This window comes from Lemur catta, chromosome 10 (assembly GCF_020740605.2).
Source record: "Lemur catta isolate mLemCat1 chromosome 10, mLemCat1.pri, whole genome shotgun sequence".
Lineage (NCBI taxonomy): Eukaryota > Metazoa > Chordata > Mammalia > Primates > Lemuridae > Lemur > Lemur catta.
The window spans coordinates 88,061,987-88,086,740 of record NC_059137.1 but is presented as its reverse complement, the minus strand read 5'-3'; the positions used below and the strand labels follow the sequence as shown (position 1 = coordinate 88,086,740).

At 49.1% G+C, this 24,754-nt stretch overlaps 1 protein-coding gene across 1 annotated transcript; it reads left to right on the top strand.

Moving 5' to 3' along the window:
- The first annotated feature begins 834 nt into the window (after positions 1-834).
- LOC123645728 (NUT family member 2G-like) lies at positions 835-6,625 on the top strand. The gene is made up of 7 exons (XM_045562156.1): positions 835-916; positions 1,308-2,097; positions 2,855-2,983; positions 3,983-4,119; positions 4,593-4,891; positions 5,331-5,447; positions 5,882-6,625. Exons 1-7 carry the CDS (start codon positions 835-837, stop codon positions 6,623-6,625), a joined length of 2,298 nt encoding a protein of 765 aa, XP_045418112.1.
- The last annotated feature ends 18,129 nt before the right edge of the window (positions 6,626-24,754 follow it).

The following is a 24,754-nucleotide window of genomic DNA, read 5'->3' as shown; positions in this document are numbered from 1 at the left end:
CCTGTCCACTAGCTCACAGCCGACCTCCCGCCTCCTGTTTTACTGTCGAGATGAAGATTTTCCCAAGATCCCACGTCCAGTACTTCGTGAATGGGGAACAGTGTGAAGGGTTGTTGGTTTTGAGTGGAAGGATGTGAAAAGGCCGGTTTCCTTTTCAGTAGGGGAATGAGAGTAGCACACAATTGGGAATATGATCGTCTCTAATTATTATTAAAAGTTAGGATCCGTGTCCTGATGAATTAGGTGCATGAGCTGTGGACCTTGTTCTCCTGGGCTAGAGTCTGCTTGAGGTCCTAGTGAACAGGGATGAGTTCCAGGCAACATTGTCCCACCTGGCACCTGGCTCCTGCCTGGGTCTTTACGTTCCTTTATTGGGAGCTCAAAGAAGAAGGACCACAGATGGCCGCCTTCCGCACCGCCCCCCGCCCCTGACCCCTTCTAAGATGACCAACGGCCATGCAGATCTCTGGAAACCCACCCTCACTGCCCCAACGTCCCCATGTCTTGGCCCCTGTCCAATCCTGTGAAGCCATTGCTGGCTGTGCAATGACGGTATCCCAGGGCACGCAACACCGACTTCACAGACCGGGCCCCTGGGAACAGAGCTTCTAGAGTGGGGGCAGGGAACACCAAGCACGGGGATAGGGTGGCCCGAATCTGACCCCTGCTCAGCATTTGCTGTGGGTGGTGCTAGGAGAAGCACCTGCACCCTGAGGTGATGCGTTCTGGGGTTATCTTCAGGATTCCTGGGGCGCTGGCTTGGAGAGAGAGTTCTTGCAGTTGTTTTTGTTTTATTGTGTCAGGCTAGGATAGAGAGGGCAGGTCCTAAGGAACATGAGGAAAAGGAAGACTGAGGATGAGATGGGGCCCTCTGAACCTGCCAGCGTTGGGGTGCCTAGAACTGCCACTGAGGAAGGTCCCTCACGTGCTGCTGGGCACACTAAGGGGTGCTGTTCCCGCCGGAAAAGTCCAGCCTGATCCATGGCTCAAGAGAAGCCGTCGAGGCTGCCAGTTGTCTGCCAGGCGTCCCTGGGGGGGCTCTTGCAGGCAGTGAAGGCTCAGGTGTTGCTTCTTGGCAGACAGGGTCAGGGTCAAGTTCTCCAGCGGAATAATTCTCAAATGGAGGAACAGAGCATCAGATTCACTCCCGGGACTTTTGCAACCCGCACCATGTCCCCCCGGCCGTGTGGCACCCACACCTGTTGAGATTCTTCGCTGTGATCCCCACTCACTAATGGGGAGCGCGAGAGCCTCCCTCCTGGTTGCCGCTTCTCCTCCTCCATCCACCCTTTCCTTTGTCTCCACAGCATCCTCAGTGCTGAAACCGGACACGACCCTGAACCCTGGTGCCTCCATGCCTCCGTTCATGGGTCTGCCCTTTCTCCCACCTGTCCCTGGCCCAGCACACCGGCCACCCTGGGGACAGCAGCCACCACCCCTCATGACTGCAGCGTTCCCTCCTGGAACCCCCCTGGTGCTGTCTGCTCTGCCCGCGACTCCTCTGCTGGGAGGAGATAGTGCCCGTGGCCCGAGTGGGGCTGGCACTTTCAACGTCCTTGTGCAAGTCAGACCAGAAGCGGGGCCGGTGCAGCCCCCTCACACCCAGACCTTGGTCCTGGCTCAGGCCCCACTCAACTGGAGTGCTCCAGGAGCCCTCTGCGGGGGTGCTAAGGGTCCAGCTCCCCTACTCTGGGCAGCTCCTCCCGTGGAGACCGTGATGCCTGCTCCAGTCATCGGCAGTGCTCCAGTTGTTGGCGGTGCCCCAGTCCCTGGTGGTGCCCCAGTCCTTGGCAGTGTCCCGGTTGTTGGCGGTGTCCCAGCCAGCGAAGGAGGCTGGTTCATGGGCCTTCCTCACCCGGAGCCCCCGCCGGCGACCCAGCTGGCCGCCATTGTGTCCCCAATGAAAGCTCGGCCACAGCCCCTCGGGGCGTGCAGGGAGGGCAGCCTGCCCCCCTCCCAGGCCAACGCCTCACGGGATGACTCCTGTAACACCAAGAGCGTCTACGAGAACTACCGACGCTGGCAGCGTTTCAAGTCGCTGGCCCAGAGGCACCTGCCCCAGAGTCCTGATACTGAAGCGCTTTCCTGCTTCCTCATGTGAGTGTCCTCAGGGGATGGCGGCTCATGCAGAGGTCACACATACAGAGGAACGTGGGTGGACAGGAGGGGCAATTTAGGGGTTCTGGAAGGATGGCCCTGAGGGCCGTGGGCCACCCTCTGGGAAGGAGACTTCTCAGCCGCACTCACGTCACTCCAGTCACGACATGCTTCGGGTCCTTGTCTCAGTCGAGCCTCACCACACAGCGAGTCCAGCCAGTCCTCGTCTTCCAATAATTACCACGCCATAGTTTACAGAAATCCAAAGGTCTGACGGGGTTCCTGGTGTGACGCCGGCTAGGATTTGGGTTTAGATCCCTGGGGCCACACGCTGATTCCTCCCCTTGGACTTTCACCCTCCAGCATAGCACCTGACTGTTGATGGCCATGGGGACATCACCTGGGGGCGCATGAGAGGTGCGAGCACCCCACATTGGTGGCAATACCATCACATTGGTGGCTAGGGCTTCAGCATGGGAACTTGGGGGGAAGCAAACACTCAACCCCGAACATTGAATATGACATTGAACACGGTAACATGAGGACTCAAGGGGAAGTCAGAGAGGCCACATGATCCCCTCAGTGTTGCTGTTTGGTGGTGGGAGGGTCCTGAAGACTGAGCAGCCGACATTGGGGTGAGCCGTGACAGGGACAGATGGCAGGACAGCTGGGGGAGGGCAGGGGATGTGTGTTGGGCCGGGCCAGCTCGGGATGCAAGGTGGGCTCGTAGGCTGTGACTGACCCCACTGTCTTACAGCCCAGTGCTTCGAACCCTGGCCCGGCTGAAGCCCACCATGACCCTGGAGGAGGGCCTGTGGCGGGCCATGCAGGAATGGCAACACAAAAGCAACTTTGACCGGATGGTCTTCTACGACATGGCAGGAAAGTGAGTCAGGGGTCCTGGGCTCAGGGCTGCGTGGTGGGGTGAGGGTGGGTGACAGAGGCAGGGCTGCTGTGGTGGCTGGTCGGTGCAGACCGTGAGGAGGGGTGCCCCCCGGCACAGGCCCCGCGCTCCCTCCACCTGGGTGCTGGGGTGTCTCGGGCCTCCCGTCCCAGAAGCTCTGCCCTGCCGGGTCTTGGGTCGTCCCTGCCCGATGGTGAAGGTCATGGTGGTGACAGTCACCAGCACGGCCCAGTGCGTCTCCTCCAGCGGTGGGGGCTGTGCAGAAGGTGGCCTGGCGACTATCCACAGGACTGCGGTCCACCCCTCCTCAGGAAAAGTGGCCAGAAGTTGGTCACCTGCCATCCCAGCAGGGACCGGGGGAGGCTGGTCAGGGGAAGCCGGCGCCTCACACACCCGAGGACACGGCTCTGGCCTTACTGCCTTTGCGCCTCGGCAGGGCCCTGTGTTCTAACATACAGACAACCAGGCAACAAGAGCCCTCAGAGGACACGAACCCTGTCCTCTCAGCTCAGCCTCCATCCCTCCCGCCATCTCCTGGGCCCTTGTGCCCCAGGTTACCCTCAGGGCTCACAGCCCCAGCCTCAGGATTCCCGGATCTGGGCAGCAAAGCTGGTGTTTTCTGCGATAATCACGTCCCTGGCCCAGAATCTGGCTGTGGGCTGTGCTCTGGGGCCCTGGGCAGACACAGGGGAGGCCTGGAGGAGGGGCCACGGTCGGGCCCTGCCTGAGTCACAGAGGCCTGACTTGCATCAGCCAGCCCGTGTCGATGGCCTGGGCCCTGCACGTGCAAGGGGAGGAAGGGCGACCCCGAGTCTGTGGTTCTCCCCTGGGAGCAGTTCCCTCCTGGGACTGGACCCAGCCAGGGCCTGGACAGCCCGCCCAGGGTACTTCCTTCCCATGCCTGTGGTCGGCCCCTCCCTGGTGCTGGGCCCGGGGGCCTGGCCTCCCTCTCAGCACGGCCTGTGCCTCCCACACCCCCAGGTTTATGGAGTTTGAGGAAGAGGAGATGCAGCACCAGCAGCTGCAGTGGATAAAGGGGTCCCAGTTCCTGCCTCCACCGGCCTCTCCGAGGCCTGCTCCTCGAGGGCCCCCAGCCCCTGAGGCTGTCCAGCAGCCAGGTGAGCCTCCCCACCTTCCCTCAGGAGCCACAGGGAGCAAAAGCCAAAGGGACCAGGGAGGCCACCGGCCCCACCTCCCGAACTTTTCTTCAAGAGGGGTCATTTGCTCTTTCCAACCAAACCGCCCACCAAGACCTGGGGGCTCGGCCATCTTGGTCGTGAACTGAGTATTGACCTGCTCAGGCTTCAGAGCTACTCTCTCCGCGGCCTGTCCAAACCCAACCCACAGTCCGCCCATGGAGCAGGGGCTGGCTGCGGAGGGAACCCGAGCACCAGTGGTCCCAAACTTCCTCCCACGCGAGACTGTCTCAGATGTGCCCCCTTCTGCGGCGTCTCCTCTCTGGGTTCCACAGCTCAGGTTGTCCTGCCCCGGCCTGGACAGGATGCATGTCCCCCGGCCCGAGCCCTCCCCAGTGGGGCTTTGAGGAGTGCTGCAGCCCCTGCCACGCCATCCTCCTTCCTCCCTGCCTCAGTGGTCCTTCCCAGGAAAGCTGGCCCCAAGGCCCGGCCCGCCCACCTGCCACCACCCGCACCCCAGCGGCGGCCGCCGGAGACCAAGGTGCCCATGGAGATCCCCGCTGAGTCCGTCAAGGAATACGTGGACATCATGGACAAGCTGCTGGGGCTGCCCCACAGGGCTCCGGACGAGCCTGATGCGCAGTGGGAAGAGGAGGCCACCGAGCAGTCTCAGGACGAGGCCGGGACGTACCCGGACCCAGGACTCCTCAGCTACGTGGACAAGCTGTGCTCCCAGGAAGGCTTCATCACCAAGGTGGGCAGGCCTGGGGCACTGGGCTCTGGAGCATTCCGGGGAATGACACTGCCTCCCCCTTGAAATTCAGCTCTGTTCCTTGGCTACAGAGCAGCGTGTGAGTGTGTGTGTGTGTGTGTGTGTGTGTGTGTGTGTACACGGGCGTGAGTGTATATGTCACACGTGTCTGTGTCTGTGTGTTTTTGTCACCAAGCGCGTGTGTGAATGTGGCTGTGGGTGCGTGCATTTGTGTTCCTGTGTGTCCGCGTGGCTGTGGGTTGGTCTGTGTGTGTTCTGTCTGCGTGTCTGTGTGTGTGTGCAGCGGGTGGTCGGGATGGTATAACAACCCAGCGGTGTGCACCAGGATGGGGTGGTCTTTGCTTCCTGCGTCTCCTCGAGGTCCCCTTGGCTCGAGGTCACGCCCACCAAGGACACTCACGCCCTCTTCCTTCTGTCCCAGGTGGAGGCCGTGATTCACCCCCGATTCCTGGAAGAACTGCTTTCCCCAGAAGCAAGTATGGACTCCTTGGCCCTAAGCCAGGAGCTGGAGCAGGAGGAGGGGCTCACCCTTGACCAGGTGAACCAGGAGAGGGAGGGACCCCCAGGGCAAGCATGGGGGGAGGCACACTCAGTACTCCAGGCAGAGAGGGCCCCTCAGGGAAAGCAGGGGAGGGAGGAGCAGCCGGGTAGACCAGGGCAGGGAGGGCCACCCCAGCTGTATCTTCCCCTGCCCTGCCGGGGTGCACGGCTTCCCGAGGGGAGCCACTGGGGAGCAGGGGGAGATGCAGGTGCGGACCAGTAGGAAGGAGACCAGAGGACCCGAGAGGAAGGGCAGGAGGCCAGCTGCAGTGAGGCCCAGGAGGGCAGTCAGCAGAGCCACAGGCTCTGTCTCTGACACAAGCCAAGTGACTAGTCACCTTCCCTGCCTTCTGCCCAAATGGCGTCGTTGTCTCCACCATCCTCACAGCTGGTACAGCGCCAGGAAATAAATGCCCATTTTTCTTCCCCCAGCTGGTGGAGAAGCGACTCCTGGACTTGAAGGAGAAACGGGGTGTGGGGGCAGCCCCAAGTCGTGGTGCACCCAGGTTGGACTCGAGTCCTTCTAAGTCTGCAGCTGGCCGAGGTGCAGACAGCGACGGCTGTGGCCCCCGGCTGGGGGTCGGTGCAGAACCCTGCCCACCACAGACGGCTGCCCGTGCCCCTCAAGGACACGGCAGAGTGCAAGCCGAGCTGCCCGGGCCTAAGGCCCCTGCTCACCTCTCTGGGCATCCAGAGTCCCCCAGGCTGAGGGCCGCCCGGCCAGCCTCGCCTCCCCAGGGCCGAAGACCCTCCTCCCCTGGCCTGGGGACCAGGGATGCCTTAGGTCTCCCAGGAGCCTCTCCTGTCGGGGAGACGCTCAGGCCAGGCGATGGCTCCAGTGAGGATCAGGAGGAGCTCCCCAGCCTGACCTTCCTCCTGTCCTCCCAGTACAGGCTCGTGCCCTGGAGGCTGTCCCAGAGCCCTGTCCCTGCCCAGCCCCCATCTGCTCAGAGAAGAGGCCTCAGCCTCGCTGCCCCTACGGTGGCCAAGTCTAAGAAGCAAACTCTCTCTGGGGGCCCGTCCTCTGCTGAAGAGACCGCCCACCCAGGGCCTCAGCTCGGGGTCTCGGGGGGGCAACCCCTGGCCTTGGGGCCAGGTCGATCCTCACAGCCTCGAAAGAGAAGGGGCAACCCGTTTGTCTCGGGGACGAGGAAGAAGCGGCGCCGTAGCCTGTAGGGACAGCAGGGCGGCCGCTCGGGGGCCAGCCCCCAAGGTGGGCCCTGACGGAGAGTGGCCCCTTGCTACAGCTTGCAGCCTCGAGTGCCAAGGGCTCCGCCTCGCGCCGTGGGGGCAGGGTGGGGGGGATGCACTTCCAGGGGACAGTGCCCTGGGATATTGTGTGTTAATGTAAATAAAGGAAGTTTTATTGAAAATGCTCTCAGGGCTGCTGTCCCTGTCCTGGCATCTGTGCCGCTCGGGGAGTGAGGACCGCGAGGAAGGAAGAAAGGAAGGGCCCGCTGAGACCCCCGGGTGCTCCCCTCCAGATGTAGGCTGGCCCTGCGATGCCGCCTCGCGGGCAGACTCCCACAGATCCCTGAGGTCCCTCTGTGCCCACTCACAGAGCCTCGCCTACCCCAGGGGGGCTTCTCTGCGCATCCCGTCATCATGTGTGTCCCTTAGCCCTCTTGTCACGGAAAGCTGCTTTGGAGCCTCTCCGGTCTCTAGGTCATCTGCCCACTTTCTAGAAGGGAGCCTGGCTGGGGTACTTTTCTCTGGGGAGCTTCTCTCTGCCTCCCTGGAGGAGGCGGACGCCGGGGCCAGAGCGACCCTCAGCACAGCCAGGGCCCTTCCTGGGGAGGGGTTTGACAGCAGGAAAGGCGCGGGTCTAGGGGACACGGCTCTCTGCCGGGGCACAGGAGCTGACGTCTGCGCGGCCCAGTGGAGCGCTGGCGCGTGGCGAGGCGGCAGCTCCCCGGAATCCTAATCGGGACCCGGCAAGGGGCATCTCCTCACGGGCCTGTGTCTGTGACGTGACAGTGGGGGGAGCATACGAAGTCCCTGTGCAGGGTTTCTGGGCACAAAAGGGCCTTGTCCCGTGGAACGAGGAGACCCATCTTGCTGTGGCCTCAGGGGCCTGACCTCAGGGGCCCTCGGGATTTTGCCTGGAATCCCCCACAATTCCCGTCCCAAAGGATGACCGAACTCTTGTGTGGAACTGTCGCATGCATAGATTTGTATTCGTATCAAACAGTCCCTTCCTGACACAAATATGTATACCAGCGGTCACAAACCCAACCGGCCCCGCAGGGGCAGAATGGCTGTCGACACATGGTGGCCGGAGGGCTGGCGCGAGCTGGGGATGGAGGCTGAGGGGGCTGAGGGTCAGCTGCCCTCTTGCCGGGCTTGGGCACAGACCCCACGGGCAGAGGGCCGAGCAGGGGCTGCCTGGGACGTGGCATTTGTTGTCTGGGAGGAGCCTCAGGGGTGGGGTCCAGGTGGTTGCTGGAGGGAGACATCTGGGCAGGTAACAGTGAGATGTGGAATCCATTAGGGGAGATGCTGAGCCGAGGGGAGGATGCCCCCTCTTTCACGGGACCGTCCTGTCCCCCCCGTCTCTGCCAAACTCCCCTCATCCCGTGTTCGTGGCCAACCTCTCCACCCCTTCCTCGCAGCCCACCTCTCAGAGTCTCTGATCCTAGCACGGGCGAGACCCAGCACCTGCCCTCGCTCCCTCCCGGCCAACCGCCCCTCCAGGTTCTGAATTCTGATTCCTCCCGGAGGGCCCGAGAGGGCCGGGGCGGCTGCGACTCCCAGAGCCTCAGCCCTGGCGCCGCCTGCCGAGCAGAGCTGTGAGCCCAGCAGCGACGGTAGGTGCGGCACAGCTGTCTACTGAGGCCTGGCCCTTCCGCTGGGTGACACAGGGTGCCAGGTCTGGGCCCTCGCCCGCCCCATCTGCCCAAGGGAACTGCCGGTCAGCCGGACAGACGCTCCTCCATCACCTTCCCTTCTCCAGTTCCCCGTGGGCGGTGCCCAAGTCCTGCCTGCCCTCCGTGGCTCTGTGAAGGACAGTTCGTTCTCGGAGGAGCTTTCCTGGCTGCCGCCCCTTTCCTGTTCCCAGGTTGCTCTCCACATCGAGAAGGGAGCCCAGGGTTTGTGCTAGGCTTGGACAGTGAGGTGTGGGCCCGCACACCATGGCCCTGAGGTCCAGAAGCTTCCAGAACACTGCACCGCGCAGGCCCTGGTTGGCAGGGGAGCGGGGCATCTCCACCGGCCACCCGACCCACTGTGTCCCTGGTGTCCGGCTGCGCACACGTCAGGCCATCAGGGCAAGTGTGGGGAGCGGAGATCAGCGGCGTGCGTGGGCCCCCAGGCAGGGACGGGCAGCACCCCGCTCCCGCGTCAGGGCTCGTGCTGCTGCTCCTCCCTCACCTGCCTCGTGTCTGCCCCCGGCCCGGCAGTGGCCCCACAGTCTCCAGAAGGAGGCAGCCCCTGTGCTTCCTCTACCTCTGTGCCCCGTGAACCCCATAACCCACCCCCAACCTGCACGGTGGGGCCGACCGGTGGCTCTTAGAGACTGAATGTGTCCCCCCGAAATTCCTGTGATGAAGTCCCAACCCTCCACGTGATGGTATTTGGAGGTGGGACCGTGGGAGGTAACTAGGCTTAAACGGGCTCCTGAGGTTGGGGCCTAATGGTGACGTCAGTGTCCAGGGAAGAAGAGGAAGAGACACCAGAGCCGTCCCTCTCTCCCCCACGTGAGGCCGCGGTGCAAGCCAGGAGGAAGGCCCCGGCCAGAACCCGGCCCCGCGTGCTCTCCCCTCAGACTCCCGTCCTCCAGACGGTGACGAGCGCTTGTCTGTTTGTTAAGCCTCCGGGCCCGGCACTGTGTCATAGTGGCCCGTCCCGACTAGGACGAGGCTCCTCAACTCGGGAACTTCCTTCCTGACGGGTACCTGGAAACCATGCTTCAGAGCCACCAGAAAGAACGAAGAGACGTCGCAAGTACGGCGTACAAGCTATGAATCAGGAGAGCGGAGGAACGAAGCGCGGGAGAATCTCCAAAACCGACCGCATCATCGTGCCCGACGCCAAGGGAAACCGTGGTGCTCGCGCAGCAGGCGCTCCGTGTGTGCCCGACGCTGTCCTGGGGGCTTCGCCTCCCCGGGCACTCCTCGAGTCTCCACGGAAAGCCCTGAGGGGGTGAGGCTGAGCCGGGTCCCACTCCAGCGCCTCCTGCCTCTGGGCGGCGGCCGGTGGTTGGGCTCCAGAGCCCTCCGCCCTCGCGGCCGGGCAGTAGGTCCCCGCAGGAAGCCGTAGTTTCCTGGGCAATTTGCAACGGGCAACAGGAGCAAGACTGGCCCCATCAGTGACAGTGCTGTGCTTTCTGACTGTGGCCAGGATGGACCAGCTCCAGGTGGCTGCACTTTCATTGCAACGTCAGAGTTGCATGATGTCCTTCAGGTGTTGATACACTGGCGGTAGCGGGGAGAGTCACCCGGTTTGGGGGCTCCTGGCCAAGCAGCTGCTAAACGGCCAGGCCTGCCCACGTCTGCTAGTCAGGCAGTCACTGGGCATCACCGGGGACAGACTCTCAAGAGTCGCCACCAGTCCAGCACACACCTGTGAGGGACTTTTAGCCCTGTCACTGAATTCTCAGATACGATGTCACAGAGGATGCCTTGTGCGCAGACCTGTGTCCTGTGATCGCACCTTAGGCAAGTGTATCGTGATTCATGCCGCACTAACCAACGGCTCATTTTCCTTTCTCATCCCAGTCCTCCGAAGGAGCAAGTCCACTCCTTATGCCACGGTGCGCCCTTGGAATTTTCTTTGTCTTAGTTACACTCATCCCAAAGATAGTGTCCCAGGGCCTCGTATCAGGTGTATGCTATTTGTACGAGGAGTATGAGGGATTAAAAGATATTCTCTGGGATTAAACACAAACAACATTGAGATCTCACATGTGACGACAGGGTCACAAGGCTCCTAATAAATGTAAGTAGAAGGGCTCATCGCGATAAAATGCTGCAGCCCCTTGCAATCCGTTAGCACAGATTGAAACAGACTCAATGCAAGCTTTTCTCTTTTGTAACGTGCCAAAGGAGCACCTCAAAAGCATAAATCACACAAACCAAGTTTTGCCACGGGGGCCATCGTGTGTCACCCGAACCACCCGGACAGACCAGAGCCTACCCCATCTAATGCTTTTCCCTGCATTCCCCAGGAATTGGAGCTTCTAAGCCCACATCAAGTAACCATAGATCCCAAGATGTCCTGCCTTCACAACCACTGCTTTGTTTTCCTTTTCACTTTGTTTGTTTGTTTGTTTGTTTGTTTGTTTTTGAGACAGAGTCTCACTCTGTTACCCAGGCTAGAGTGCCGTGGCCTTAGCCTAGCTCACAGCAACCTCCAACTCCTGGGCTCAAGTGATCCTCCTGCCTCAGCCTCCCAAGTAGCTGGGACTACAGGCATGCGCCACCATGCCCGGCTAATTTTTTCCATACTTTTTTTCAGTTGTCCAGCTAATTTCCTTCTCTTTTTAGTAGAGAAGGGGTCTGGCTCTTGCTCAGGCTGGTCTCGAACTCCCGAGCTCAAACCATCCGCCCGCCTCGGCCTCCCAGAGTTCACTGTGGTTTTTTTTTTTTTGCTTGTTTGCTTTTAGAGACAGGGTCTTGCTCTGTTGCCCAAGCGGGAGAGCAGTGGTGCCATCATAGCTCACTGCAACCTTGAACTCTTGGGCTCGAGTGATCCTCTGGTCTCATCCTCCTGAGTAGCTGGGACTACAGGTGCGTGCCACCTCACCTAGCTAATTTTTAAAAAAAATTTTCTAGAGGCATGGTCTCTGTATGTTGCCAAGGTTGGTCTTGAACTCCTGGCCTCAAGGAATCCTCCTGCCTGGCCTCCCAAAGCACTGGGATTACAGGCATGAGCCACTGTGCCCTGCCGACAGTGAACCTTTGGGTATGATTGCCTAGAATCGTGCCTTGCGTAAGGGATGATACATCAAAGAAATAATTGATAAGCTGGACTTCATTAAAATTAAAAACTTTTGTTCTGCAAAAGGTAATGTCAAGAAATGTGGAAACAAGCCACACACTGGAAGAAAATATTTGCAAAGGACACATCTAATCAAGCACTGTTATCTAAAATATTCAAAGAACTCTTAAAACTCAACAATGAGAAAATGAACAATTTGCTGAAAAAATGAACAAAGTACCTGAACAGACATGTCACCAGAGAAGATATACAGATGACAAGTAAGCATACGAAAACATGCTCAATCTCATATGTCATTAGGGAATTACAAATTAAAACAAGACACCACTATGCACCCATGAGAATGGCCAAAGCCCAACATATTATTTAATAACACCACCAAATTACGGCAAGGATGTCAAGCAATAGGAACTCCCATTCACTGCTGGTGGAATTACAAAGTGGTACGGCCACTTTGGAAGACACTTTCTTACAAACTAAACATATTCTTACCATATGATACAGCAATTGTGTTCCTTAGTATTTACCCAGGTCAAGTCGAAATGCATTGAAGACTAAAAACATAAGACCTGACGCTATACAAGTGGAAGAAAACATAGGGGAAACACTTCAGGACACTGGTGGTATAGGCAAAGGTTTTATGGCTGAGACCTCAACAGCAAAGGCAACAGGAACAAAAATAGACAAATGGGACTGTATTAAACTGAAAAGCTTCTGCACGGCAAAGGGAACAATCAACAGAGTGAGGAGACAATCTGTTGAGTGGAAGAAAGTAAGAAGTACTCATCTGACAAAGGACTAATATCCAGAACATGCGAGCAGGAATATACAAGCAAATCAAACAACTCAGCAGTCTGTAGGTGTGGAAACAAACTTAGAGGAGTTCAGTCAGCTGGCCAAAGCCACAGCACAATGGCTTCGCCCGCAGAGACGCCGAGAGTATACGTGTGACTGGAGGAGATGGAAACCCAGGAGTGTTAAGTAACTACTGTGTGTGTGCAGGGGAGGGGGAAATTTTATATGGATACACATATTTTTTCTTCTATATGTACACCTACAGTCTCTCCTTAACAGCGTGCTTTGGCCCAGCCTGGATCTACAGGTCCGCAGAGGTGCTCACGGGCTGCGCAGAACTGAGTGCTCCACACGAGGGAATGGAAAGCATTTGATATATGTGGTTCTTTGAAAGGAAGATATTATACATTCAATGCATTGACATTGTCTGGCAGATTTTATGTAGCTCCCAACAGGGAAACCGAGGCTCCACAGCATAGTGACTACGAGCCTGAGTTTGAATCCTGATACTGCCCCGCACAGCACTGGCTGGATGGCGGCAGGAAGGGTAACTAGTCCCTGTGTGCCTCCATCTCCTCACGTGAAGGAGTAAAATAATAATGCCTAAGTCACAGAACTTGTTGCGAAGACTGAAATAATGATCTCTGGGGAAATGAGATACTAAGCAGATGAGGTTTGTAACACTCTTAGATGCTGCAGGGCAGATATTTCAATGCCGCCTTTTATGGGGTAGGGAAAGTTCCTTGATTTGACCACGGTTTTTCATGGGAGTGGATCTCAGTCTACTTTTTCATGGCTCTTGGTTCTACCCTCTGGGAAATTCTTTTCCATTATCATCCTCGGCCATTTCTTAAATAGGCCTAAGGTAATAAATATATACTTACCCTCCTTGGGGTAGTCAACTTCCTGCCCACAGAAGGTTGGGGGCACAAGGGTTGCTGTACATTTCAAACTCATCTCTTTTTGGTTCAGGCTGGTGGTCCTTTTGATAATATAAACTCTTACAAGAATCTTACTAACTTTAGTTTTGTTTTCAACTTAATTACAATGTTCACGGACATAAGTATGATAACTAGAAATAAATTTCCCTGCATACACCTACCTTTCTCTCTCATCCACTTCATTCAGGTTATAATCATTCAGGAGACAAACGTCATACCACTAATCTGAACAGGAAAAAATATAGAGTTTCTTAAGTACAAGGAAGTTAACTACCGAAGGAGTAAAAGGGAACTCCAAGCCGCGACAGCGGTAGCAACTTGAGAATTCAAACTGCCATTCCTCGCGCTGAGGGAAAGGCGAAAAGGGTGAATCTTAGAGACTCAGACGAGGGCCCTGCAGGCTCAGATTCAGGCCTGAGCCCAAAGTGCAGGGCTGCAGGACAACGTGGCCCGAGCCAGGCAGACGCAGGCCTCCGAGAGGGGGATATCGACAGAGGGACCACTATTCGCAAGAACTGAAGAACTCTCAGACCAGTGAACCACGGTGAAAACTGTTTTGTCTCACAGAGGAAGCTGTTCTCTTAGCACCCAGCCCTTGTTGTTGCTCACCCCAAAACAAGGACTAAAACCCCACATGCCCTGGTGTATTGCGGGGGCAGGGATAAAATGCAGAGCTACAGTCAGGAGAGAGGAGGTATACTCAGAATGTATTCATGGAACTTACACATTTTAATCATAAAAATGGAAGGATACTTGTGCACATGAAATTGGGAGCGCTAGAGCAGAGTGGTGCATAAAACTGGATCGTGCTGTATTTATCAGTTGGCGTCTTCCCCAGGGACTCTTGTTTTTAGGGAACTCATTCAGGCAAATACCTGCTTAGGGTCTCACTGATCTGCTGAGTTGCCTAAGGCAAACTGTGACCAGATGATGCTCTTGTGAATGATATCTAAAGGATGGAAATTAACTGGCATTGTGTACGGAAAGATTCCAGGAGCAAGGAACCAGCATATTTGATACTTAAACATATTCACTCTTGACAGTTCTTTTCTTTTGTTTTGCTTCAAATTGGGAAGAGATTTAGGTGGGATTTCTGGAACGAGGGAGTGAGGAGATCGTCAACTCCTCTTCCTACAAAGCAGTGATAAAACCGGAGGAAGTTATTAATATCTAAAGCAACCATTTCAGGACTCTGAAAACTGACCGAGGCATCAACAAATTGAGGAGTGTTTATCAGGGTAAAAACAAAAACAAGCCTATTGAACCTCAAGCAATAAGAGTGGCTGTCTGTATGATTATTCCCTACGGCAGCTCCTACCAGCCCCTGTCCCTACACCTTCCCTAGCTCCATCAGCAACAGTAGTTCTACCAGAATGAGGCAAGCTGCGAAAACCAGAAGTTTCTCTGCTGCAGAGAACTGATCTGATTTGGAGCAGAACTTTGAAATACCCAATACCTTCGGCCATTATGAGAAACAGTAGGGATTTTGGGTAAAAACCAATAAGGAATGGCAACATTGCAGATAGTTTGAGGTCACGATCCCAGTTGAAGTTAACAGCAGATTTGCAGACTAATAAAAAATTTCACAGGAAAAATCTGGAAAATGAGATAGGCATAGTGGTCTGTAATAAACTGCCACATATCCTGACTGGTCTGGACAGTGAACATCTGTGCAAGGTTGCATGCGTGCTGAGGAGAAACGATAGGCAACCCTAGCTGTGCACACACTCCTGATTGAATGCAAGGCCCTGTGAAGTCGTGGAGAAGACAGGATGAGGTCCAGAAGGAAGTAAAATCTAGAAAGACCCGTGAACTGCCTGAACTTCGGATGCATTTCCCTATCCGCACACAAATCCATTAGAAAAGTGTGAAAACCTTACTGACTCAAGGGTTTGAATGCAACCTCTGACCACTATATTATACCACAGAGGTGAGTCCTGCAAAGCCAGGCTTAAATACAAAAGGAAGAATAAAAAACAAAAAACCTGAAGAGACATCAATGGCTGTATACCACAAGGGAGACAGACCCCATAATTAGTCCAGGTAAATTCCTGAAAGTGGGAGGAGACAAATCAGAATCTGGAGTTTGTACAGTATTTTTTCCTAAAGTGTCCAATTTCCAACAAAAAAAAATTAAGAGACAGGAAAGTGAAACCCGTAAAACAGAAGCCGTATGGGGTCCTGATCATGGAATTTCCAGAGAGACTTCAAACTATTTCTAATAGATATGTTCAAAAAACAAAAGGGAACCATGGTTCAAGAATTAAAGGAAACTGTAATGGTAATGACTCATCCAAAAGAAAATATGAATAAAGAGATACAAATTATAAAAAAGAATCAAGTATAAATTCCATACATGAAAACTATAATAATGAAAAGGAAAAATTCACTGGACAGTTTCAACAGAAGATTCAAGATGGCAAAAGAAAGAATAAATGGGAATTATCCAGTCTGAAGAACAGGGGAGAAAATGAAGAAAAACAAACAGAGCCTCAGAGATCTGTGAGACAATCAAATATACCAACAGATGAATAACGGTTGTCTAAGAAGGAAAGGAGAGAGAGAGAAAGGGTAAAAAATTTTAAAAGAAATACTAGCCACAACATTTCCACATTTGATGAAAAATAATAATATAATAATCTAAAAATTCAAAAAGCTCAACAAACTCCGAGTAGAATAAAACAAAGAAACCTGCATCTGGACATATCAAGAAGCAACCTATTAGAAAACAAAGACCAAGGGAGACTATTGAAAGCAGCAGGAGAAAAAATAAGAGACTCGTCACATACAGAAGAATGACATTCTTATTAGTAGCTGACTTCTCATCGGAAAAACATGGAGGTGAGAAGACAGTGAGATGAAATATTCAAAGTGCTGAAAGGAAAAAGTTGTCAAATAAGAATTCTATATCCAGCCAAACTATCCTTCAAATTGAAGTTGACAGAAGAGCGTTGTAAAAGAGCCATCGCAAAAGCTCTCACATTCAAACTGGATTCACTTGTGTCAAACCCAGGCAAAATGGAGCCAGGGAAGGCCATAAATGGAGGGCTCTCACACATGATATACCTGATAAGAGGAATTATCACGAGAAATTTTTGCACACTGCAGTTTACCACAAGTCACACGAGGACAGTTAGCAGCACAAAGACAGACAGCCGCTTATACGAAAACACTTGCCTGACACGGTTTCACAAGCCCAATCCCATGAACCAGTGTGCTGTGGCTTTAACATTACAAATTCTACCTAGCCACTGCCGCCACTCACAAATCAGAGCTGGCCAGCTCCTGAAGGATACTGCCAGTGCCAATGAACTTTCTTTCAAAACAACTTGCCTAACCTCCTTTTTCACCAACAAAACTCTAACGTTTTCCTCTGTTCTCCAGACACACTGGAGGCCCCCCTGGTCTGTAGTGTGTCCAAGATTGCAATCCTTCTTCTTGTACATTATTCCCAAATAAAAGCTTTTGATTAATACTTAGAGATTTATCACTATATATTTTTAAATTGACAACAGATAAACAAAAACTGAAGAATTTATGGCTAGCAATCTTGCCTTATACAAAATACTTAGGAAAGTCTTTCAGTTTGAAAGAAAATGATACCAAATGGTAAATCAAATTCACACAAGGAAATAAAGAACAAACGGCAAATACAAAGGTACATACAAAATATTGCATAAATATATCTTTCTCTCTTCTTTGAGCAGCTGAGAATTAAAAAGACTTAAGAATGTATAAAGCAGACCGGGCGCGGTGGCTCACGCCTGTAATCCTAGCAGTCTGGGAGGCCGAGGCGGGTGGATCGCTCGAGGTCAGGAGTTCGAGACCAGCCTGAGCAAGAGCGAGACCCCGTCTCTACTAAAAATAGAAAGAAATGATCTGGCCAGCTAAAATATATATAGAAAAAATTAGCCGGGCATGGTGGCGCATGCCTGTAGTCCCAGCTACTGGGGAGGCTGAGGCAGTAGGATCGCTTAAGCCCAGGAGTTTGAGGTTGCTGTGAGCTAGGCTGACGCCACGGCACCCACTCTGGCCCGGGCAACAAAGCGACACTCTGTCTCAAAAAAAAAAAAAAAAAAAAGAATGTATAAAGCATTAAAACGTTGTATTCATGGGTTCATGTCATAGAGATGTAATAAAAAGGACAATAACAGCACAAAGGAGGGAAAGGAAATCAGGCTATATTGGGGCACTTTCTCTATTTTACCAGACTTAATTTTAATCTGAAGTAGATTTAGATAAATTAAGACGCATATTGTAATCATTACAGCAACCACTAAGAAAGTAACTAAAACTATTGTTACAAAATTAGCAAAGGAATTAACGTGGCACAATGAAATAATTATATAGCAGAAAAGAAAGCAGTAAAGAAGTAAAAGTAGAGGAAAAGAAAAGAGCCACATGGAAAACAAACAGCAAAATGGAAAATGTAATTGCAACCATATCAATAATCATATCATGTGTGAATATTCTGAGATTATCCAGACAGAAAATCAACAAAGACACATCAGAGTACCAAACGGACATAACAGACATTTATAGACTATTCCATCCCACAGCTGCAGAATATACATTCTTCTCAACAGCACGTGGAACATTCTCCAGGACAGATTATATGTTAGGGCACAAAACAAATCTCATCCAATTTTAAAAAACCAAACTCATATCAAGTATTCTTTCTGACCACAATGAAACAAAACTAGAAGTCAATAACAGGAGGAACACTGGAAACTGTACAAATACGTGGAAACTAAACAACACGCTCCTCAACAATCAATAGGTCAATGAAGAAACTAAACAGGAAATTAAAAAATGTCCTGAGACAAATTAAAATGAACACACAACATACCAAAACCTATGGGACATGGCCAAAGCAGTTCCAAGAGGGAAGTTTATAACAATAAATGGCTAGTGGAAAGATCTCAAATAAACAACCTAATGTTGTGCCTCAAAAAACTAGAAAAAATGAGCAAACTATGCCCAAAATTGGTAGAAGGAAAGACACAGTAAAGATCAGAGCAGAAATAAATAAAATAGAGACTAAAAAGCAATACAAAGGATCAATGAAATGAAGAGCCATTTTCTGAAAAGTTAAACAAAGCCAACAAACTTTTAGCTAGACTAAGGAAAAAAGAGAAATGACTCAAATAAATAATATCAGAGATGAAAGGAGACACGGCAACTGATAACACAGAAATACTGAGGGATCATTAGAGACTTATGAACAACGGTATGCTAACAAATTGGAAAACTTACAAGCAATTGATAAACTGCTGGACAAATACAACCTACCAAGATAGAATCATGAAGAAAGAGAAAACCTGAACAGACCAATAATGAGTAATAAGATTGAATCAGCCATACGAAGTCACCCTCCAAGCAAAGCCCAGGACCTGATGGATTCACTGCTGAATTCTACCAAACATTCAAAAAACAAATTATGCCAATTCTTTTCAAACTATTCAAAAAAATAAAGTGGAGGGAATTCTTCCAAACTCATTCTGCCCAGAATTACTGTGATACCAAAACCAGACAAAGACACAACAAAAAGAAAAAACAAAACTACAAGCCAATATCCCCGATGGACATAGATGCAAAAATCTTCAACAAAATACTAACAAACTGAATTCAACAGCACATCAAAAAGGTCCTTCACCATGATCACATGGGAATCATCCCAGGGACCCAAGGATGCTTCAGAATATGCAAATCAATAAATATGATACACCATGTTGACAGAATAGAGGACAAAACCCCTGTGATCATCTCGATAGAGGCAGAAAAAGCATTCAATATTCAACACCCCTTCAGGATAAAAATCCAAGACAAGTCCCAAAACTTAAATTAGGCATAGAAGGAATGCACCTCAACACAATAAAAGCCAAATATGACAAGCCCCCAGCTAACATCATACTGAATGGGGAAAAGTTCAAAGCTTTTCCCCTATAATCTGCAACAAGACAAGCATGCCCACTGACACCATGTCTATTCAACATGGCACTGGAAGTCCCAGCCAGAGCAACTAGCCAAGAGAAAGAAGTAAAGGCCATACAAATTGGAAAGGAGGAAAGCAAATTATCTTTGTTTACAGATGACATGAACCTGTGTATAGAAAATCCAATAGACCACCAAAAACCTACTGGAAGCAATAAATGAATCCAGTAAATTTTCAGGATACAAAATCAACATGTAAAAATCAGTAGCATTTCTATATACCAACGGTGAACTATCTGAAAAAGAAATCAAGAAATCAATCCCACTTACAACAGCTACATAAAAAATACCCACAAATAAATTTAACCAAAGTGGTGAAAGATACCTACGACAAAAGCTGTAAAACATTGATGAAAGTAGTTGAAGAAGACACCAATAAATGGAAATATAGCTCATGTTCATGGATTGGGAGAATTAATATTGTTAAAACGTCCATGCTACACAAAGCGATCTACACATTAAATGCAATCCCCATGAAAACATGAATGACATTTTCCACAGAAATAGACAAGACAATCCTAAAATTCATATGGAAACACAGAATTCCGTGAATAGCCAGAGTAATTCTGAACAACAACAACAAAAAGAAGACAAAGCTGGAGGTATCAACAGACTACAAAGCTATGGTAACCAAAATAGCACGGTGGTGGCATAAAGACAGACACATAGATTAATGGAACGTAATAATAGAGAACCCATTAATAAGTATACATATTTACAGCCAAACGATTTTTGACAAAGGTGCCAAAAGTACACAATGAGGAAAGAAAAAGTCTCTTCAATAAATAGTGCTGGAAAATTGGATATCCACATGTGGAAGAATGATACTAGATCCCATATCTCTCGCCATTTGTAAAAATCAACGCAAAATGGACTAAACACATAATGTGAGACCCCAAACTACGAAACTACTAGGAAAACACAGGGCAAATGCTTCATGTCATCGTCTGGGCAAGGATTTCTTTGAATAAGATCTCAAAAGCACAGGCAACAAAAGCAAAAATAAACAAATGGGATTACACCGAACTAAGAAGCTTCTGCACAGTATGGGAAACCATCAACAAAGTGAATAGCCCAACCTGCAGAAAGGAAGAAAATATTCACGGACTATGCATCTGACGAGGGGTTAATACCCAGAACATAAAGGGAACTCAGACAATTTAATAGCAAAAAAACCTAAATAATCCCATTTGAAAATAGGCAAGGGACAGGAACAGACATTTCTCAAAAGAAAACATACAAATGGCCAACAGGTATATGAAGAAAATGCTCAATATCACTAATCATCAGAGGAATAGAAATCAAAATCGCTATGAGGTATCATCTCACTCCAGTTACGATGGCTATAACCAAAAGGACAAAAAATAACACATGTTGGCAAGGATGTGAATAAAGGGGAACTTTCATACACTATTGTGAATGTAAATTAGCACAGCCATGATGGACAACAGTATAAACATTCCTCCCAAAATTAAAAATAGAACTACCATATGCTCCAACAATCTGACTGCGGGGTATATATCCAAAGGAAATGAAATCGGTATGTTGAAGAGACATCTGTACTCCTATGTTTCTTGCAGCACACACACACACACACACACACACACACACACACACACACACATACACACACACACACTATAGCCAAGGTATGGAATAGACCTAAATGTCCATCAATAGACAAACAGATAAAGAAAGTGTGGTATGTACACACAATGGAATACTCTTTGGCCATAAAAAGGAATGAAACCCTGTCATTTGTCACCACATGGGTAAACACAGAGGACATTATGTTAAGTGAAATAAACCAAGCACAGAAGGACAAATACTGCAGGATATGTGGAATATAAAAATGTTCATCTCACACAAGGGGAGAGCATAATAGTGGTAGCCAGAGACTGGGGAGAGTAAGAGGGATGGCCAGATGGGGAGAGGTTGGTCAACTGGTACACAGTTATAATTAGATAGGAGAAATAAGTTCTGGTGTTCTATTGCACAATATGGTGACTACAGTCAACAGCAATGTATTGTATACTTCAAAATAGAAGGGAGGATTTTGAATGCTCTCATCACAAAGAAATGACAAGTGTTTGAGGTAATGGATATGCCCATTACTCTGATTTGACCATTACTCGATGTATATAATGTGTTGAAACATCACAATGTGCCCCATAAATATGTATAATTCTTATGTGTCAGTTAAAAACAAAATAAACACAAAACATGTAAATAGTCTAAACATACCAATTTAAAGACAGAGATTGAAAGACTGGATAAAAATGCAAGATGTTGCCAGATGTGGTGGTGCACACCTGTCATCCCAAGCTACTCCGAGGCTGAAGCTGGAGGATCCCTTGAGTCCAGGAGTTCAAGGCTGCAGTGCCCTACGGTCACGCATAGGAATAGCCACTGCACTCCATCCTGGGCAACATAGCAAGACCCCGTCTCTAAAATAAAGGAATAAATGAATAAATAGAAGAAAGATATTTATAAATGTGGTCTCCAAAGGCACACAGAAAGAAAGAAACAAAGGAGAGAAAGAAGCAAAGGAAACAAAGAAGGAGAGAGGGGGAGGGAGGGAGGGGAAGGTGAAGGAAGGAAGGAAGATAGGAAGGAAAGAAAGAAGGCAAGAAAAGAAGTGAAGGTCATTTAACTTGGACTGGAAGAAGTAGAACTTTTACTCACAAATATCATGATCATATATGTAGAATATTCCAGTGAACCCACCAAACTAACGCAAACACAGAAAAAGACTAGAACTAACAAACAAGTTTAGCAAGGTCATTGGAAATAATACTTCTATATAAAACTCTATTGTATTTCTATATAGTAGCAACAAAAACTACAAAAGGGAAATTAACAAAATAATTTCATTCAAAATTGGATGTAAAGAATAAAATACTTAGAAATAAATAAATAAAACAAATAAATTTAATAAAGAAGTGAGGGATTTGTATGCTGAAAACTACAAAACATTGCTGAGAGAAATTAAAGATCTAAATAAATGGAGGAACATTGCTTGTTCATGGATTGGGCGATCTGATGTTATTAAGATGGCAATTCTCCTCAAAGGAATCTATAAATTCAATGCAGACCCTACCAAAATCCAAGCAGACAGTTTTTGTGTTGAAATTGAAAGGCGATCCTAAAACTCACATGGAAACGTACAGGACCTAGAATAGCCTAAAGTTTTGAAAAAGAGCATAACTGGAGGACTTTCACCCACTCTGTTTTAAGATTTACTGTGTTACTAGATTACATGTTAACCTAGACAGTGGGATTCTGGCAAGATGATAGGCATATAGATCAACGGAACAGAATTGAGAGTCCAGAAATAAGTCCTTAATATTTTATTGTCCATTGATTTTTAACAATGATCCTAAGACAATTCAGTCGAGAAAAGGCAATTCTTTTTTTTTTTTTTTTTTTTCTTTTTTCACCCAGCAAACGCTTTGGGGACAAATGGATACCCACAAGTAAAAACAGAAACAAGCAAAAAAATTCACATCACATTACACAATCTCAAAATTCATCGTAGACCTTAACGTAAGAACCAACTCTTGAAACTTCTCAGTGAAAACATAGATGAAAATCTTCATCACCTCGTAGATATGACATCGAAAGCATAATTCATAGAGGAAACAAATTGATAAATTGGACTTTATCAAATTCAAAACTCTTGATTTTCAAAATCCACTGTTAAAAGAATGAATAGACGAGCCAGAAACTTGGAAAAAATATTTGCCAATCCTGTATCCGGTAAATAACTTGTATCTGGAATACATAAAGAACTTTTACAACTCAATAAAAAAAAAGAACACATTTTTGAAATGGGCAAAAGCTTTGAACAGACATTTCACTAAAAAACATACAGAACGGCAATTAAGCACACGAATATATGTTCACCACCGTTAGTCATTAGGGAAGTGCAAATTAAATCTACATCTTTACTCCCACTAGAATGACTGAAATAAAAAAGACACACAACACCAAGTGTTGGCAAGGGTGTGAAAAAAAGTGGAACCTTCACGCATTGCAGTGTGAATGTAAAGTGACAGATTCTTTGGAAAACAGTTTGGCAGTTTATGATATGTTAAACATAAACTTACCATATGACCCAGCAGTTTCACTCCTAGGAATCTGCCCAAGAGACACAAAAACATATTTTCATACAAAGTCTTGCCAGAAATATTCATGGCAGCACTGTTCCTAATAGCCCCAAACTACAAACAAATGTCCATCAATTAGTAAATGGAAAATCAAAATGTGGTAAAACCACACAACGGAATAAACAGGAACAAAATAGTGACACGTGCAACAATTACGGATGAGCTTCAAAAACATTATGCCAAGTGACAGAAACCAGACACGAAAGACTACATATTGTGTGGTTGTGTTTATATGAAATGTCCAGAAAATAAAGTCACAGAGACAAAAAGGAGATCAGTGGTTGTCTGGGGGTAGGAACGGGACTGAAGACTAACTGCCAATTTGGGGATTGTTGCACAATTCTATAAACTTACGAAACTTACTCAAAATCATTTCGTGTTTGGCTACTTCACATGTTCTGGTATCTAATTTTGCTCTACATGCCTTCTTCTGATGATTTCATCAACTCCTGTGGCTTCAACTGTCATCTGAATCCTTATGCTACTCTGTATCTCCACCCCAAACCCATTTCCCAAAGTCCAATTGGCATTTCTAAATCCCTATTGGCAAAATCTAACCCGGCAATCCATAGATGTCTCAATCTTAATTAATTTAATATGGTTCTCATTATCTTTACCCCACTTTCACCGTCAGTCTTACCTTCCCTTTATAACATTTATGAATTCTTCTTCTAGTCTCTGTATTGAAGTATAAATTCTTCCTAAAGCTAAGCTATGTTTGCCAAACCCTAATTTTTAAAAAATGTGTTAAAGTGTAAATTCTTAACCAGTACGTAAGGGTGTGTGACCCTTGATGTCTGTTTTCATTAATAATGACAGTGATTATTAAACTGATATTGTAGCATATACTGTGTGAAGTGCTGTTCCGCTTACTCTCTTATGTCAAGACCCAGTGGTCAATAAAATAATTTCCCTGTACTATGGATTTACAGTTTAGTGATAAAGACAAAGACAAAGACAGGAAATGAATGTAAAATGACAGGATCTCACCTCTAATACAAACACATTCAGGACATTACGTCCTGGAGTGGAAAATAGGAAACCTGTCTTTGAAATGTCGGGATCCTTCCCCCTTCCCACCGGGCTATGGAGAAATCACTAATTAACAAAAGATAGGCGTCTCTATCGATGTCATAAAATGTTTGCATTTCCTACTTGAAAATGACACGTTTTCGTTTTCGTTTTCCAGATAATTAATCAGATTGAAAATCTGTTGCTGTGTGTGCGTCTTTTAATTCCCCCTTCGGTGAACTGCCTTTTCGTATCCTTTCCCATTTTCCTATGCGTAGTCTTTTCGTTTCTCCTTAATTTGTAGGAGCGCCTGATTGCACTGTGGAACCAAAGATGGCCTCGCGGTCAGGGCCAAGGCCGACCGGCCTGGGGCGGGGGCGGGGTCAGGGCCCCGGGTCAGAGTCTGTCTTGGAAGGGGGCCAGGGCGGGGCCGGGGAGGGGTCAGAGGCGGGGCCTGG

Excerpts from the sequence above, each read along its gene's own strand:
- LOC123645728 (XM_045562156.1), top strand. The coding sequence starts at position 835 with ATGAGGAAAAGGAAGACTGAGGATGAGATGGGGCCCTCTGAACCTGCC. Across the intron at positions 917-1,307 it reads TAGAACTGCCACTGAGGAAG|CATCCTCAGTGCTGAAACCG; the intron begins GTCCCTCACGTG and ends TTGTCTCCACAG. Across the intron at positions 2,984-3,982 it reads TTCTACGACATGGCAGGAAA|GTTTATGGAGTTTGAGGAAG; the intron begins GTGAGTCAGGGG and ends CCACACCCCCAG.